Source organism: Emericellopsis cladophorae (assembly GCF_022114955.1).
Source record: "Emericellopsis cladophorae strain MUM 19.33 chromosome Unknown NODE_3_length_1261782_cov_116_963312, whole genome shotgun sequence".
NCBI lineage: Eukaryota > Fungi > Ascomycota > Sordariomycetes > Hypocreales > Bionectriaceae > Emericellopsis > Emericellopsis cladophorae.
In genome coordinates, this window is record NW_026250928.1 from 66,966 (window position 1) to 82,727 (window position 15,762).

The window sequence follows — 15,762 nt, forward strand, 5'->3', positions numbered from 1 at the left end:
ACGCAGCGAGTCATACCATACATGGCAGTCCGGGCTTCGTCCTTTTACTCTCTCATAGGGCGGCATTACACGCATCTGTAGGGGTTTATCTCAGGTTAATCATCACATCCGAGGGTGCTGGTAAGCCACACCGTCGTCTTCATCTCATCAAACAGTCCTTTCTGGACATCTGTATCCTCGTGGCTATTCGAGAATATTGAGCAGCAAAAAAGAATACGCTTGCATTCGCTCAATAGGATATCCTCATAGTCGTGTCTCATTAGAAGAGGGAGACGTCCCCCCTCATCGTCACAAAATATCCAATGCAATGTCATCTATCCAACCCCCTCCGTATTCCGTCTCTTGCGATGCAATCATCACATCGTCTTGCGGCGACGGACAAGCATTCTCCTTTCCTGTGGACGGGTGCTTCACCGGCGGTTTAAAGGGGGGAGGCCGGACGTCTGGCGCACGAGCCGCCGGCGCTCTGGCCTGTTTGAAGGCAGGTGGACGCCCCTGCGCGGGCCGCTTGGAGAATGGTGCCCTCATGGCCTGGCGGAAGCCAGGAGCTGCCTGCTTTCTAGAGCCTGTCGCCGAGGACCGGCCAGGCCATTCCGCCTGCCGCTGGAGCTGGCGGTTCGGTTGATTCGTGCCCGCCTGTATTCTGTGGCGGTCTTGGTCGTGCAGATTCTCTAGCGCAATGTCGCGGCGACTGCGGTGCACAGCCAGGGAAAGCAGTTCGTTCGAGCCAGACGTGCTGAAGAATCGTTTCGGTGAGGGTGGTGGTGCCATGGCCTGCGTCGGGTGCGGTGAAGCCTTGGGCATCTGTGGTCGTGGTGGTCGGGGCGGCGGACAGGGTGTCTTCTGGGAGACAAAGGGCAGTCTGTCATCCTCCAGCTCGCGCTCCTGCTGGGATGGGGAGGGAAAGTAGTCGTCAAAGTTCATCAAGACAGCCTGTGTGCTCATGGGTGGATCTGGCCGAGGAGGTGAAGATTGCCGCTGGATCCCGAGGTCCGCAGCATAGGAGAGCGACGTGCTCGTGTCGGTTGTCTTGACCTCGGGGACCTGTGACTTTGTCGTGGCCAAGGGCTGAGGAACAGACGCAGAGGCGTCTGCGGGCGCCTGTGTCATGAATAACCCCCTGAGAAGATCATCTTCCAAGTCGTCCTCGCCGAAACTGGAGAAATCCGGTGCAGCTCCAGTCGCCACATGCGGATTTGTAGAGACTGATTTTTGAAATGCCCCTTCTTGGTAATCAGGGCCCGCCGAAGCTTTGTGCGGTAATGGTGACTTCTGCTCGGTTCGGGGGTCTAAACAACCTTCGAGCATGGCGTCTATAGCATCGAGAGCATCATCGCCCAAGTCATCCTCAAACTGTGTGCCCGCAAACCTCGGTGGCTCAGCCTTGGGGCCTTCTGCGTAAGCGCCCATGGCTGGCGGATCTTCAAGTTCTGGGACGTCGTACAAATCGAGCTCCTGTGAGAATTCCATGCCCAAGTCCAGCAGCAATCCGTCCAAGATCCCCTCTTGTAGGTCCATGCCGGGCGCTGGCTCTGTACTCCTTTCTTCAAGTGCCGCTGGATGCCCTAGGGATACCGTGGAGCCGCGAGCCTTTGCTGGAGCACACTCGCTGCGATCCAAAAAAGGTTCCACAGGGCTTGGTGCGGCTATAGGCGGTAGCTGCGTCAGTACGAGATCATCGGCGAAGTCGTCTTCAAACAGCTCTGCCACTGGTGCATTGGCTGGCTTTGGGTCGTGGCCACTGATGGTCGTCTCAAGATCCTTGATGGACACATCATCCAGTAGATCGTCGAGATCGATGTTTGTTAAAAGGTTGTCCTCATGATCTGCTGCCATGGTGACTGCTTCGGCGCCTGTACTCGTAGCCCTTTTCTCGGGAAGCCCGCCTGAAGCTGGTGGCTCAGGCAAAGGTGTTGCGCTGTCGATGGAACCCTCATCTTGCAAGCACAGATGAATGCCCATTCCAGGGTCTATCGGGGCGCTCGATGACCTGGGAACTTCAGTTTCAGCGCCCTTGGGGGCGGGTGACGTCGATGAGTTGGGAATCGGTAGTTCTGGTGCACGCTCGTACTTTGCGGGTAGTTTTGACCATGGTTCAGGAGAGGCATTGGATGGCAAGACTGCAGGCCCATCTGCAGGCGCGGCGTCTTCGTCTCTGTTCTCATCTTCGGTCTCGAGTGGCTGATTGGGGGGTTGCACACTGTCGTTGCTGACGTCTCGTGATAGTGGTTCTGACCCATCTTCCATAAGCCCTGACGCCGTCGATCCCGATATTGACAGGGGCGGGGACTTCTTTGGTGATTTCGACTTATCCGAGTTGTTCGGTCGCGCTGTTGTCTGCGCCTGGTCTTCCTCTGGCTCCTCTGCAATCGCCGCTATCCTGCCGACAGCAGCACCGCTCCCGTCTCTTTTCTTGCCGGTCCCGTTGCCTCTCACAAATCTGGAGATGGTGTCCTGGCTCGGTCTGACGTCGACGAGTGGTCTCCCCTTCTTGCGACGAGCCTCCTTCTGCGCCTCCTCCTTGGCCTTCTTCTTGTCTCGGGCGATCCGTGCGCGGGCCTGTTGACGGTCCTTTTCCAGCTCTTTGCGTATACGCTCTTGTTCGGCGAGTTCCAGCTTGCGCTGTTCGATGCGGGAGAGCTTGGGCCCTTGGTTTGCTTTCTGGTGTTGTTTCTTGAGCTGCTTCGAGGTCATGGGCCGTGACGTCTCGTCGACGGCATTGTTCTTGGCGATGCGCTCGGTTATGAGCGTGAACGTGTTTTGCACGGGCATCGCAAAGCGACCGGGCCCGTCATCGGATATTCTGAGTCTGTCTGGCCCTTTGCGAATTCATCTGATCATGAGCTGACTCCGAGATTCGTGGGTGGTAGTTTGGTGCGTGCGAAGACGCGCCTCACGGCTCGTTTGGCGGGGCGTTTGCGACACAAGTCTCTCGCGTGGTAATCTCGATGTCACGTGCCCCCACCACAGCTACAGTAGGTGCCCTACCTTAGCACTTTGCCCATGGATGATCTGGATCGTTCACGTTGGGAACTTCATCATTCTCTACTTGAGGATTTCTTTGCTTCCATCTGAACCCCAAGCTCACTCTTCCAGAGGCTTGACCGTCGGATCCCACGAGCAAACACTGTACTCGTCCGTCCGCAGATCCTCAACCTCCTCGTCCGTCAGCGCAAAGTCAAAGATGCCAGCATTCTCCTCGATCCGCGACGGCGTCACGCTCTTGACGAGAGGAACGTAGCCCCTCTGCACGCTCCAGCGCAGCAAGATCTGGGCAGGAGTCTTGCCGTGCTTCTTGGCCAGCTCCTGGACCTTGGGGTCGTCGAGGCGCTCTCCGCGCACAATGGGGCAGTAAGCCTCGACGGCGATGCCCCTCTCGTTGCACCACTTGACAATGTCCGGGCGCGTCAGCCAGGGGTGCAGCTCCCACTGGCCGACGGAGATGACGCCCCCCTTGCCCGGCCCGCGCTCCGTCTCGAGCTGCTTGATGTAGCTCTCGAGCTCGTCGAGATGGTGCACGCCAAAGTTGGAGACACCGATCGAGCGCACCTTTTTGGCCTCGACGGCCTCGACGAGCGCGCGCCAGGCGCCCTTGCGACCTTCCGGACCCGCCGAATGGGGCCAGTGGATGAGGACGAGATCCAGGTACGAGAGCTTGGTCTCGTCAATGGCCGCATCGACGAGTTTCTTGACGTTCTCGTAGCCGAGAGGCGTGTCACCTGAGGGGACCTTGGTGGTGAAGAAGACGTCCTCACGGGGTACGCCGGCAGCTTTGATGCCCTCAGCGGACGGTCCCTGGTTTTTGTAGGCCGTAGCCGAGTCGATCTACTGGATGTCAGTGCTGTGCCATTGAGACTGATGCGCACTTCTCGCTTACGTGTCGGTAGCCAATCTGCAGAGCTTGTCGAACGCAATCAGTGGCTTGGTCTGCGGGACTATATTCATGTCGGTCAGTCAGCCTATTGACGATTTGGTAGTTGGTGCAGAGAGGCAAGCCTTACGTCTTATAAACCTAGAAAACATAAAGCCAGTCAGTCGTTCGCCTAGTTTCGACGAGCGCTGCTCTATCGGATATCATGGGTACTCACTCCAAACCCCAGGACCGGAAGCTCGTAGCCCGACCTGAGCTTGACCGTCGACGAGATGCTGAACTTGTTCGCCATTGTCCTGAGCATAACCTTGCACTATGTTGAAGAGTGTGTGTTGTGATGCGGGGGATACAGTCTGTTTGACGTACCTTGCGCTTCACTGCGCATTATATATTCGACAAGAACCGGGTTAAGCGGTGATGGAGATGGTAGTGACGTGTGTAAGGTTGGTCCGGTTAAGCTGGTGTGGGGCCCAGCTAGAGAGGCCTGCCAGTGCGGCACTCATCATCGTGATGCGCTCTCGAGTCTCGGGTGATTTTGATTACCAATACCTACCTTACCATACGCGAGAGGCCTGATTTGAGCATGTCGTAGCAAGGGCTTTGTCACAGCGGCAGCTCTTCGCAGGCTTGCTCACCCCTTGCGGGACGAATGACTTGCTACATAGTTTCAGCTCCACCACCACTTATACACACAGGACACCACCGTCGCTTCCACGACTGGGTATCTTCCAGGGCTAACAACCTTGGGATACCTTAGCCTCAAACATCAAATTGACGCCCCCTGATCTGGCGTACTTGTACGAGTTACCATGGATATCCTGCCCTAGGTCTCGGAGCTAGTCCTGTAAACCCGCGCCTGTACCCAGAAGCTGCTCAAGCCAGTCAAGCATCATGGTAGACCCCAAAGACACTCAGAAGATTCGTATTCATGTCTCTTTTTTCATTTCATATCACGCTGTCCATCATATCTATTTGGTCGTCATCGTGGCGCTCTCTGTTCTGTGGCGTGGCTTCCTCTTCTTCATCCTCATCCTCGTCCAGGTCCAGCATTGGGTACGTCAAGATGGCAGCAATGTGCCCGAGCATTTGCAGGCGCTGTCCGCTGCCGTGGTCACTGCTCAGGATACGGTGCTCGCCCCCCAGGGCCTTGACCTGGTCGACGAGGGCCACGTAGCGGTTCCGTATCGCCAGATCTTCGTGTCGGAATAGGATATTGTTGATGAGCAGCACGCCGCCGCCCTGTCCGACCGCACCGTCCTGGACTGCCTTTTCGACGGCTGTGGTGCCATACCAAGCCCGCCCGTCCTCAAGCTTGAGCTTGTCGAAGAATGCGTCCAACAACAACGCCTCTTTTGCGTACTTGACGTCCTTCATCTTGGCAAGCACCTTGGGGTCCTTTAGCACCGCGTTCAGGCTGTGGAGGTGCCCCGACGGTGCGTGCACCACCTCGGCAAGCTTGGCCACAGCCGTCAAGGTCTTGTCGGACTTGTCCCGGCCCTGGTCGGCAATGTACTTTTTGAAGTCGGCGGCGACGAAGCCGGGACTCGCCAGGAGGAGCGGCCTCGACTTGGAGAAATCGGCGGCGCGCAAGAGGGACCCTAGCGTCTTCTCGTAGAACTTACGCATGCCGGCGTCCTGGTGAGACGAGGCGTCGTGTTTCTTGGGCACCGCGTGCTCGACCCGGACCTTGTGCACGGTGCGATAGTCCGTGATCAGGCAGATGTTGGCCAGGCCCTCGTGCATGACCACGGCGGCCAGCGCGCCATTCTTGTCGTCGGACAGCGCCTGCTGCATCATCTCCTGCGCGACCGAGTCCCATCCCTCCGGCTTGATGAGTGAGAAGGACCGGTTCGGCTCAAACTCGAGCGCATGCTGGGCGCCCAAGCTCGCGGCCTCGTTCTCTGTGACGACAAGACCTGACGCTCGAAGGATGCACGTCATGGGGTCGAAGGATGTGTCCTTGACCTTGATGGCGAGGTCGAGGTGGATGCGCTCTGCGCTGGTAGCCCCCGTGTCGTCATTCTCGCGGACGACCTTGCGGCTGGTGTGTCCATGGACAATGTCGCCTGGGCGCACGAGATTGTATATATGCCACTTGAAATGAAGCTGTTAGTGGGGGAGGGGCAACGCCGCCACAACGGCGGGAAGAAGTTGAGAGAGAACACACCATGTCCTCGGGGTCTTCCGGCAAGAGGGAGACCGCCTCTCCCTCGATGTCGGCGGGAATCTTCCGCTTTGCGAGCTTCATGATGGTGCTTTAGGCCGTGCTAGGAGAAGGTTGTGAGAGCGCTGTCGTGAGTTGGGTTTAGACGCTCATGTCAGGCTGCGATAAGCCTGATGACGACGATAAGCCATACCTTTTTCATGTGAGTTGACCTACCCTAGACCACAGGACACCCAGCACCGATCATTCAGTCTGTAACCTAACCTAATTGCACGACTCATCTGTAACATACATAGTACGGATGTGATGTAGAAACAATGAAGTAACCAACTCGATTGTGAGGAAGGAGTGTCATCGAAGCGCGCCTGGTGCAAGAGTAACTAACACCTGTCTTTTAAACTTTAATGTAGGATGTGTTTGTGGAATTAGACGAAGATTGAAATTCGCCTCAGTAACAGCTTCTGTCTAGTACCCAAGACCTTTGGGTCTTTTCAGCATCACAGCATTGCGCGATGCATGATCAAAGAGTTCTTGTGGTAATGATTATTATGATACCAAGTTAATTCTAGCATGTCACCAACATCACTTTCACTAACGAGAGCGGACGAACCGGCGCAATGCGAAAGCGACGGGCCAAGGCGTACGCACCCCTCGGCACAGCTTCTACTTTGGGCAACAAGCAGTCGAAGACTGGTAGCGCGGCGCAACGTGAACGGTACCGTGCGGCGTTGACACTTTTGTGAGGTCATTGGAGAGATCGGCGTCTGATGGAGTTGTTGTGGCTTGCTAGCAATTCATTGACTCTCGGGGATCGCTCAACTACCTGCGCTTCGAGGCCCGAGCTGTGCCACACGTTGGCAAAAGACGTCATGTCATGACTGTGTGGCTCCAATGAGAGCTGTGGCTGTACGAGCTCAATATGCGCCTCCCAAGTAGCTACTTGGCGATTGATGCTTTGGGAATGTGGGAGAGGTATTGATGGCAATGATGATCCTGCTTTCCAGGGCTGGGCGAAGCCTGCATGGGCCGGCTTGGCATCTGAGGCACCAGCTACGTGATGATGATGATGTGTACAGGGTATCTTACCTGGTAGCGTGGCGCCCAGGATTGCTTGACTGGGTGATCAAGGAAGGTAGGTACCTTACGGAATACTTGCCTCTCACGCTCCAGTCGTCGCGATGATGACACGGCATTCCTTTCCCAATTTTCTCAAGGCTTCGTGAGATCTTTTCACGACTGATCAAACCTGCTTGTTCCGACTCCTCTGCTGCGCCAGCCCCTCCTGCAGCCAGCAGCCGCCCCGAGCTCGAATGACCTTCCGCGAACGACTTACCTGTTCGAACAAGCTCCAGCGAAGAAAGATAGCGTTCTAGAACCATACTATAAACGGTCGACCAAGGTCCGAAGCGCCCGAGTCCACCCATTATTAATTTTGCAATTATCATTACACGTTTAGATATTTGCAATCTGCGCTTCTCACCTGCGGCTCCTCGCATTCGCAAGCTCGTACTTGGTCGGCACGCGACTCAACGTATACCGAGTAATAGGATACGTGCGCACGACGCCCATCAAAGCGAGGAGCGAGGCCCGAAGCCTCGGACCGACCCATCCGAACCCGAGACGGACTGAGAGTTTCCCAAGTTCCAGCGCGTGTCCGCTCGGCCACCTACTTGTGCCCTCTTCCGCGCCCACGAAAGCGCACCCCTTTGGCGTACGTTGCGCAGGCGCAGCATGGGATATGCATCTTCAATGACACCGTCTGCCAATCACCAAGGCGATGGCGCCCTGCAGGACGGCAGCTCCGACGCGGCCCCTGCCCCAGCGTCTCCAAACCCAAACCCACCATCCGGTCCCGATGGTGGCTATGATGCCGCGACAGGTACGTCGAGATCCTGGCTCTCCCCCTCGAGTCCCCTCCACGCGTCGCTCCGCTTGGGACGACGGGCGGCTTGAGTCTAACGGGTACATGGTCCTGACAGAGATTCCTCCCCAGGCAATGGAAGCCCGCCGGCAAACAGTAGGCGCTCCACCACAACCCGCCTCTCGCGAACGAATACACAGAACGCAAAGGGGGAAAAGGGGCAGCCCAGGCCTACTGCTTCCAACGCCCCTTCCATCGGACTGGATCCCCTGAGCAACCAGATATACCTACGGACAAACAGCCACACCGAACAATCCCAGTCCATCGCCCAGCGGCTGCTTGTCCCTGGCCGTCCCGAGAGCCCAAATACAGAGGCAGCAGAGACGACAAACAACAAGCCGCCCAGCGCTGTTGTGGATGCCACCAAGGAGTGGAGGTGAGTGCCTGCCAAGCGTCATCCCATCTGGAGCTCAGCTGCTGACCATGCTCTCTGTAGGAAGGGATCTTCGTTCCTCAGCCGACTCAGCATGCGAACACCGTGGACACGAGACGATGACGTGCCGGATTCCGACTCTGAGCTCGGCGAAGCGCGCGACGACGGCGCCAATGCGCGCGCCCTCACCTCGGTCCTGGGCGCCGGCGGTGGCTACATCCCGTTCTACAAGGAGCCGCCTCGGTACATCAAGGCCAAGACCAGGAACAAGAAGACCCGGGAGTTTAACAGGATGTTCCTGGCGCAAGAGCTCTCAGCGGCCGGCCCCAACAAGGACGACGACAGCACCCGCGCGCCTTCCATGGCGGTCGGCAAGAAGATCCTCAAGGGGGGCTCTGCCGCGATCTGGGCGACCGAGTTCAGCTGCGACGGCCGATATCTGGCGGTCGGAGGCAAGGGCGACAGGATCCGCGTGTACGCAGTCATCTCGACGCCCGAGGACCGCAAGGCGCAGGAAGAGGACGAGGTGCAGTGCGGCAACGTTGGCGAGAAGCTGAGCGCGCCCGTCTTTCGAAGCAAACCGATCCGTGAGTTTGAGGGGCACACGGGGGAGGTCCTGTCCATGTCCTGGGGCAAGAATGGATTTCTGCTGTCTGCTTCCATGGACAAGACGGTCAAGCTTTGGCATCCTTCCCGATCCGAGAGCCTGGCGACATTTAAACACACGGACATTGTCACGTCCATTGCGTTCCACCCGACGGACGACCGATTCTTCCTGGCAGGGTGCCTCGACGCGCAGCTGAGGCTGTGGAGCATTCCGGACAAGGACGTGCCGTATTCCGCCGAGGCGGACGAGTTCATCACGGCCGTGGGCTTCAGCCCGGACGGCAAGACGGCCATCTGCGGTGGGCTCAGCGGCATGTGCACGTTCTACGAGACGGAGGGCCTCGAGGCGCAGTTTCAGATTCACGTGCGGTCGTCGAGGGGTAAGAACGCCAAGGGCAGTAAGATCACGGGCATCGAGACGACCAATGTGCAGTCCGGGCCGAGCGCGGGCGATGTCAAAGTCCTGATCAGCTCCAACGACTCACGCGTCCGCGTGTACAGTCTCAAGACCCGGATGCTGGAGGCCAAGTACCGAGGCCATGTCAACCAGTCGAGCCAGATCCACGCCCGCTTCACGGAGGACGGACGACATATCATTTGCGGCAGCGAGGATCGAAAGGCCTACATCTGGGGTCCTGCGGCCGTCGACGGCGGCGATCGAGACAAGCAGCCTCACGAATGCTTCGACGCCCACCCCGAGGTGGTCACGACGGCCGTCGTGGCGCCTACGAAAAGCCGACAGCTCCTGAGTGCGTCGGGCGATCCCATCTATGACCTCTGCAATCCACCACCTGTCACGCTGGTCAGTTTAGCGGAAAGCCAGGCGTCTGATGGGGAGGGGGAAGGCAGCCAGCGTCCCCGACACGACTCGAACGCCCGGAAGCCAGAGGAGACGCCGGCCTACGTGGAGCGCTCGAAACACCACGACGGCAACATTATCATCACCACGGACAGGACAGGCACGATCAAGGTCTTTCGTCAAGACTGCGCGTACGTCAAACGTCAGCAGAACATGTGGGAGACGGGGTCCAAGTTCTCAGGGAAGCTGGGAGGAGGCGTGGGCCGCAGCGCAAGCATCAGGACAAAGGCGAGTGGCGCGAGCCGCGTGCAGTCGAGACGAGGGTCCGTGAGTCTCGCCAACAGCCCTATCCTTCCGCAACCAGCATCCGACCGTATCATCAGCTGGCGGCAGGACGTGGACGGGACCCGGCTCCGAAGCAGGAACGTGACCCCGGCGCGCAGCGAGCGTTCGCTATCACCCAACAAGGCGAGCAGGACGTCGCTCGTCACCAATGGCACACCGGCGCAGGAGACGAGTCGGGGGTCCATGCTCAGGAGCACCCCCGGGAGCCCGACCAGCAGCACGCACACGACGCGGACGACGGGCCGGCTGGGCAAGACGCACCTCTCCGACGCGACGATTCCACCAACACCGAGTTTCAGCTTTATGAGCGCGGCGGACTCGAGGAAGCCGGAGGGCGATGGCAGCTTTTGGAACCGGTGGCGACCAGCCAACAAGGCCTCCTCCGGGTCGTTGGCCCCTGGCAGCCCAATCGACATGCCGGGCCGACGGAGCATGGGTGTCAGCGAGACGGCGCGCCTGTCTGCGGCGGAGGACAAGCAGTCGCGTCGTCTGTCCTCGGCCGCACGACTCCCCTCGGGATCTTCCAAGCTGGGCGCGTCGGAGACGATGGAGGAGTCACCGCCACCAACACCAGCAGCAGTGTCCGTGGTGGCTCCGAGGGAGGACTCTGGGATTGGACGACTGAGCGGCGAGTCTGTCGCCGGCAAGAAAGCATGAGGTTTGGATGTGCATGTGGGACTTGACCATTAGCCGGAGTTTTTGAGCGAAGCATGATGGGATCAACGTGTTTTGGCCCCTGGTAGGAGCATTTGTTGAAGGGAAGAGGTAACCCGGTGGGATAAGCTGATGTTCATTTCTTTCATTTCTCATGCATGGCAAAAAGTGACCTGCTCTCCATGTTTTACTCCCTTCCCCTTCATGTGACGCTCGCCCGCCATCTCTATCCCACGACGAGGCCCTCGCGCATGTGTGCCCGGTCCGATCTTCGACGCGCCCCCTCATGCGCTGGCCTTTTCGACAAGCGCACCAACAGCCTTTTGCAGGGCGGGCGGGTTCGCGCCGACGACGCTGTCCGCCTTCTCGCCGTTCTCGAAGAAGAAGAAGGCGGGCACGGAGCGGATGCCGAGCTCCTGTGTGAGGTCCGAGTCGGCGTCAATGTCGAAGCGGACAAACTTGGCGGCGGCGGCGTCCTTGTTGGACTCGGCGAGCTTGTTGTAGATGGGCGAGATGGCCTTGCAGGGCCCGCACCAGGTGGCTGTGGCCTGGAGGGCGACGTAGGGGCTGGCCTTGAGGAGCTGGTCGAACTCGGCCTTGGAGGTGATGTCTTGGACGGACATGGCGGCGGTCTTTTTTCTTTTTTCTTTGTTTGTTTGTTTGTTTGTTTGTTTCTTCCTTTCTTCGTTTCTTTGTTTCTTTGTTTCTTTGGGATCTTTGCTGGTGGGAGGTCTTCTCTTCTTGTTTGAGTGCCAATCTTTTGGATGTGTCGTGAAGATCGCGTTCGCGACGAGGGGCAGGTGGGTTTAATAAGTACCTATGGTTGTTGTTGGTGGGGGGCGGGCGGACGGCGGGACGGTGCGTCGTCTGCTGACAAAAGAGCGGCTGGCGGGCTGACGTGCTTCGGCTCGACCACTGGCCCTGCGTACGGATTCATATTTGGCGCAGCATGACCAATTGCTTGTGCGTTGGAATCGCGGGTTGCCTTCATCACAATCACTAAGGCTTCTGGATACCACGACTGTTGAGCGCCAGACTAGACTGCTGGGCCCTCGAAGCATGGAGAAGCACATGTCTGTCAGCATCGATTCTACCGCCCTGGTGGTATAACCCAAGTGGTCTATCTGGTACTCCGATGCGTGTATCATGTCCGTCATATCATGAGCGCTCAGAAAATGCCGACCCAGGCGAACATTTCGCTCCAGCGGCGGCATGTCTGATTCACAGCGAGTGAGGTACATACAGTCCATCCTTATCGCTTATCGGTGGCGGGCGGGCGGGGACACATTGGGGAAAAAAAGTTTTGGAGGGGTCGTCACTTTGGGCTCGCCTGGTGGTGGTGGTCGCAACAACTAAGAAGTCGACCACCACCATTCTGTCGCAAAAGAGCCACATTTGTGTAGATAGTACAGCGACTTCCAGACGGATCAAGACCCGGAGAACATGTCCAAAAGAACCGCAGACGCAGCCGGAGATGGCCCCCTCAAGGACCGCGACAGGCCGGAGAAGATGGACGTGGACGATGCGACCAAGGACATGGGCGAGTTCGAGGACGAGTTTGAGGACGAATTCGAGAGCGAGGACGAGATCCTCGAGGCCGGCGTCGACGGCCGCCCAGATGTAGAGCGCGAGGCCGAGGAGAAGGGTACGTCGAGACTGACTGACATTCATTCTGTCACTCACTAACCACTCCACCCCCCCTTTAGATGCCATGGAGGTAGACCAGGGCACCTTCATCGTCGGCCGCAACAAGCTCGAGGCCGGCCAGACGCTCGCGCCCGACCCGACCACGTACGAAATGTTCCACAGCCTCAGCACGCCCTGGCCCTGCCTGTCGTTCGACGTGCTCAAGGACGGCCTGGGCGACAACCGCAAGACCTACCCGGCCACCATGTACACCGTGGCGGGCACGCAGGCCGAGACGGCGCGCACGGGCGAGAACCAGCTCATGGTCATGAAGTTCAGCGGGCTGAGTCGGATGAACAAGGGCGACGGGGACGAGTCGAGCGACGACGAGGACGACGACGACGACGAGGACGCCGACCCCATCCTCGAGAGCAAGACCATCCCCCTCAAGTCGACCACGAACCGGGTGCGCGCGACGCAGCTGCCCAGCCAGGAGGCCGGCCGGCCGGGCACGACCCTGACGGCCACCATGTCCGAGTCGAGCGACGTCTACATCCACGACATTACGCCCCACCTCGACTCGTTCGACACGCCCGGGTCGACCGTGACCGCGCAGCAGAACAAGCCCCTCTCGACGATCCGCGCCCACAAGGCCGAGGGCTACGCCGTCGACTGGTCGTCCACGGTGCCGGGCAAGCTGCTGACGGGCGACAACGACGGCCTCATCTACGTGACGTCGCGCTCCGACGGCGGGGGTTTCCAGACGGACAACCGGCCCTTCCAGGGCCACACGGGCAGCGTCGAGGAGCTGCAGTGGTCGCCGTCGGAGGCGAGCGTCTTCGCCTCGGCCTCGAGCGACGGCACCGTCCGCGTCTGGGACGTTCGCTCCAAGGCGCGCAAGCCGGCCATCACCATGCAGGTCTCGCAGCACGACGTCAACGTCATGTCCTGGTCGCGGCAGACGTCGCACCTGCTCGCCACGGGCGCCGACGACGGCACCTGGGCCGTCTGGGACCTGCGCCAGTGGAAGACGAGCAGCGACAGCCCGCAGCCGCTCGCCAGCTTTGACTACCACAAGGAGCAGGTCACCAGCGTCGAGTGGCACCCGACCGACGACTCCATCGTCGCCGTCGCCGCGGGGGACAACACCGTCACCCTGTGGGACCTGGCCGTCGAGCTGGACGACGAGGAGGCCAAGGGCGGCGCTGGTGTCCCCACCGACGTCCCGCCCCAGCTGCTATTTGTGCACTACCTCAAGGACGTCAAGGAGGTGCACTGGCACCCGCAGATCACGGGCAGCCTCGTCGCCACGGGCGAGGAGTTTAGCGTGTTCCGCACGATCAGCGTGTGAGGAGGGGAGGGGAGATGGGCGCAAACGAAGAAATGACCATGTATGCAGATGCGGCCAGTCTTGCCACGCGATAAAGTGAAGCCACTGCTCACCCGTGCTGAAAACGTGCGTACTACGGATACCTACGTGTACATGATACAGCTCCACCTCTGCCTCTGTGATGTATCATATCGCTGCTTCTCTTCAGCCCTGCCGTACTGCATTGACGCGCGCACGTGGGAGGGGAGAGCACGCATGGTGCCTGGCAGATGATGGATCGTAGATGGTCATCTGACGAGAGGGTGTGCATGGCACGAGCTAGCTAGCTACGTACCTCTGTACACGTAATGAGGTGGGTGACTTATTCATTACTCTTCATCTATCTCAATTGCAGTCAATCTCATGGCGGCGCAAGCGCAACGCGGACGTACCAACAACTCCAGGCACGCCTTGCAAGCGAACGTGGCAGTATCGGAGTCACGTTGGGCCAGTCTCCTATTTTCCCACGAGTCAGCCTGCTGGGCGACAGCCGGCGCTTGTCAGGAGGGAGCCTCACGAAGCCACACCCGGAGAGCTAGAGGGCCAGGAGGCGAAGATCCGGATGAGTTTGACGCCGAGGCCACGACGGAAACGGGAACGAGTGCGAGCTCGCCGAGTATCTCCGGCGCAGCCCTGCATCCTCTCGTGATCATGTGAAAAGCCAAATCTTGCAAGTCCATGGCACTCAGGGGGCCCGTGCTGGAGCTGTACGTACTACGCGGTGGGCTGGACAGGGACTAGAGCCAATCACACTCCACCGGCGGACACTCCGCTCCTCTACAGGTACGAAAGCTCCAGTCCTGGCGCGAATTACTGACTCAATGCAGATAAGGTGCTGGACCCCTGGTGAGGGCCCGTTTCCAGTCTGCTCTCCATGTCTCCGGGGCTCGCGTTTGATTGGACCCACTGGACGATCATAATCCTGGCAGCGGCCCATCCAGACTCCAACTCCAACTCCAAGTCTCCAACATACGAATCTTTCACCGGGGATTGTCGACGTGGCCAGGGCCGGCCGTTCTTGGAGCGATTGACGACGGCACGTCAGCCGCGATCTATCAGTGAGTGATCACAGAGTCGACGCCCTACGAGGCCGCGAGATGGCCCCGCCGGCAATTGGCCCTTGTTGGTCCATGTCGGCTGACGCCTTATCCGTCCCTGGCTGCGGACTTGTCGAGACTCGAGACGCATCAAAAACAAAGATCTCACGCATCGGGGCCCGGGCGATTCTATTCGTTCGCTCAGTCGTTCCATGACAGTTGCCGATCGCCTATCCGTCTTGCTGCGCCGCCAAGCCAGCCACGAATCCTCCCAAACTCCACATCGAGACAGGCACAGAATCCTCAGACAGAGAACTCTGGAATGTCACCCTACCTACGGAGTACCGTACGTACGTATGTGCCTGTTGGTCGGCGAGACACGAGAGGGCTGAAACTCGTCTGCCGACGGCCGCGGACGTCTTGGTCGGGGGCAGTCAGTCCCAATGCTCACGCATAGTACTGTTCCTTAGTATGCCGCAAGCTCCATCGTTGCCTGCCTCACTCTCTCTCTGCCTGGTGTCCTCTTGGGAGTTTCTTTTGTTGGCCACCTCGGCGAGACTGTGGACTACCAAAGTGTCTATCGCCTTATAAGGAAGAGAAAGATGGATCATCATCTTGACGCCCTGTAGGTCGCAGGCCCATCCATGACTCGCAGCTCACGATAACGGGCAGTGGGCGTCAGGGGGTCAGCCTACGCGCCTAGCTTCAACGGGACATGGTGCCACTCGCTTACCACTGACGCTGCACATTTTGACAAATCAGCCCCGGTAGACATTCTCATCATTACTCACTAGCGCCATGCGATCGTTTCCTCTTTAACCTTGGGACTGCCTAAGCAATTCTCCAAGTCTGGCAAGACACACTGACTGCCACGTGCGCGCGCCGCCACCAGATCTCGAGACTCGACGACCCCCAATATGAGGATCGAACCCTCTCTTCTCGCCTAGGTAATTCGACAGACGCAGTATCCCAAGTGACCGACCACACACTCTTGCGT

The 15,762-nt window shown here is 58.8% G+C and overlaps 5 protein-coding genes across 5 annotated transcripts; 2 read left to right on the forward strand and 3 right to left on the reverse strand.

Moving 5' to 3' along the window:
* Positions 1-288: 288 nt before the first annotated feature.
* On the reverse strand, positions 289-4,456 carry J7T54_007802 (uncharacterized protein; the record flags this gene model as incomplete). The annotated part of the gene is made up of 6 exons (XM_051510888.1): positions 289-2,803; positions 3,089-3,825; positions 3,878-3,935; positions 4,002-4,012; positions 4,089-4,184; positions 4,430-4,456. The coding sequence occupies 6 exons, from the start codon at positions 4,454-4,456 to the stop codon at positions 289-291; spliced, it is 3,444 nt and encodes a 1,147-aa protein (XP_051365565.1).
* Positions 4,457-4,816: 360 nt separating this feature from the next.
* On the reverse strand, positions 4,817-6,119 carry J7T54_007803 (uncharacterized protein; the record flags this gene model as incomplete). Its single annotated transcript, XM_051510889.1, has 2 exons — positions 4,817-5,965; positions 6,039-6,119. 2 exons carry the CDS (start codon positions 6,117-6,119, stop codon positions 4,817-4,819), a joined length of 1,230 nt encoding a protein of 409 aa, XP_051365566.1.
* A 1,665-nt stretch (positions 6,120-7,784) lies between these two features.
* On the forward strand, positions 7,785-10,736 carry J7T54_007804 (putative WD repeat-containing protein-like protein; the record flags this gene model as incomplete). The annotated part of the gene is made up of 3 exons (XM_051510890.1): positions 7,785-7,914; positions 8,029-8,332; positions 8,393-10,736. The coding sequence occupies 3 exons, from the start codon at positions 7,785-7,787 to the stop codon at positions 10,734-10,736; spliced, it is 2,778 nt and encodes a 925-aa protein (XP_051365567.1).
* A 281-nt stretch (positions 10,737-11,017) lies between these two features.
* On the reverse strand, positions 11,018-11,356 carry J7T54_007805 (uncharacterized protein; the record flags this gene model as incomplete). The annotated part of the gene is made up of 1 exon (XM_051510891.1): positions 11,018-11,356. The coding sequence occupies one exon, from the start codon at positions 11,354-11,356 to the stop codon at positions 11,018-11,020; it is 339 nt and encodes a 112-aa protein (XP_051365568.1).
* Positions 11,357-12,176: 820 nt separating this feature from the next.
* Positions 12,177-13,710, forward strand: J7T54_007806 (Ribosome assembly protein-like protein; the record flags this gene model as incomplete). The annotated part of the gene is made up of 2 exons (XM_051510892.1): positions 12,177-12,378; positions 12,440-13,710. The coding sequence occupies 2 exons, from the start codon at positions 12,177-12,179 to the stop codon at positions 13,708-13,710; spliced, it is 1,473 nt and encodes a 490-aa protein (XP_051365569.1).
* Positions 13,711-15,762: the final 2,052 nt, after the last annotated feature.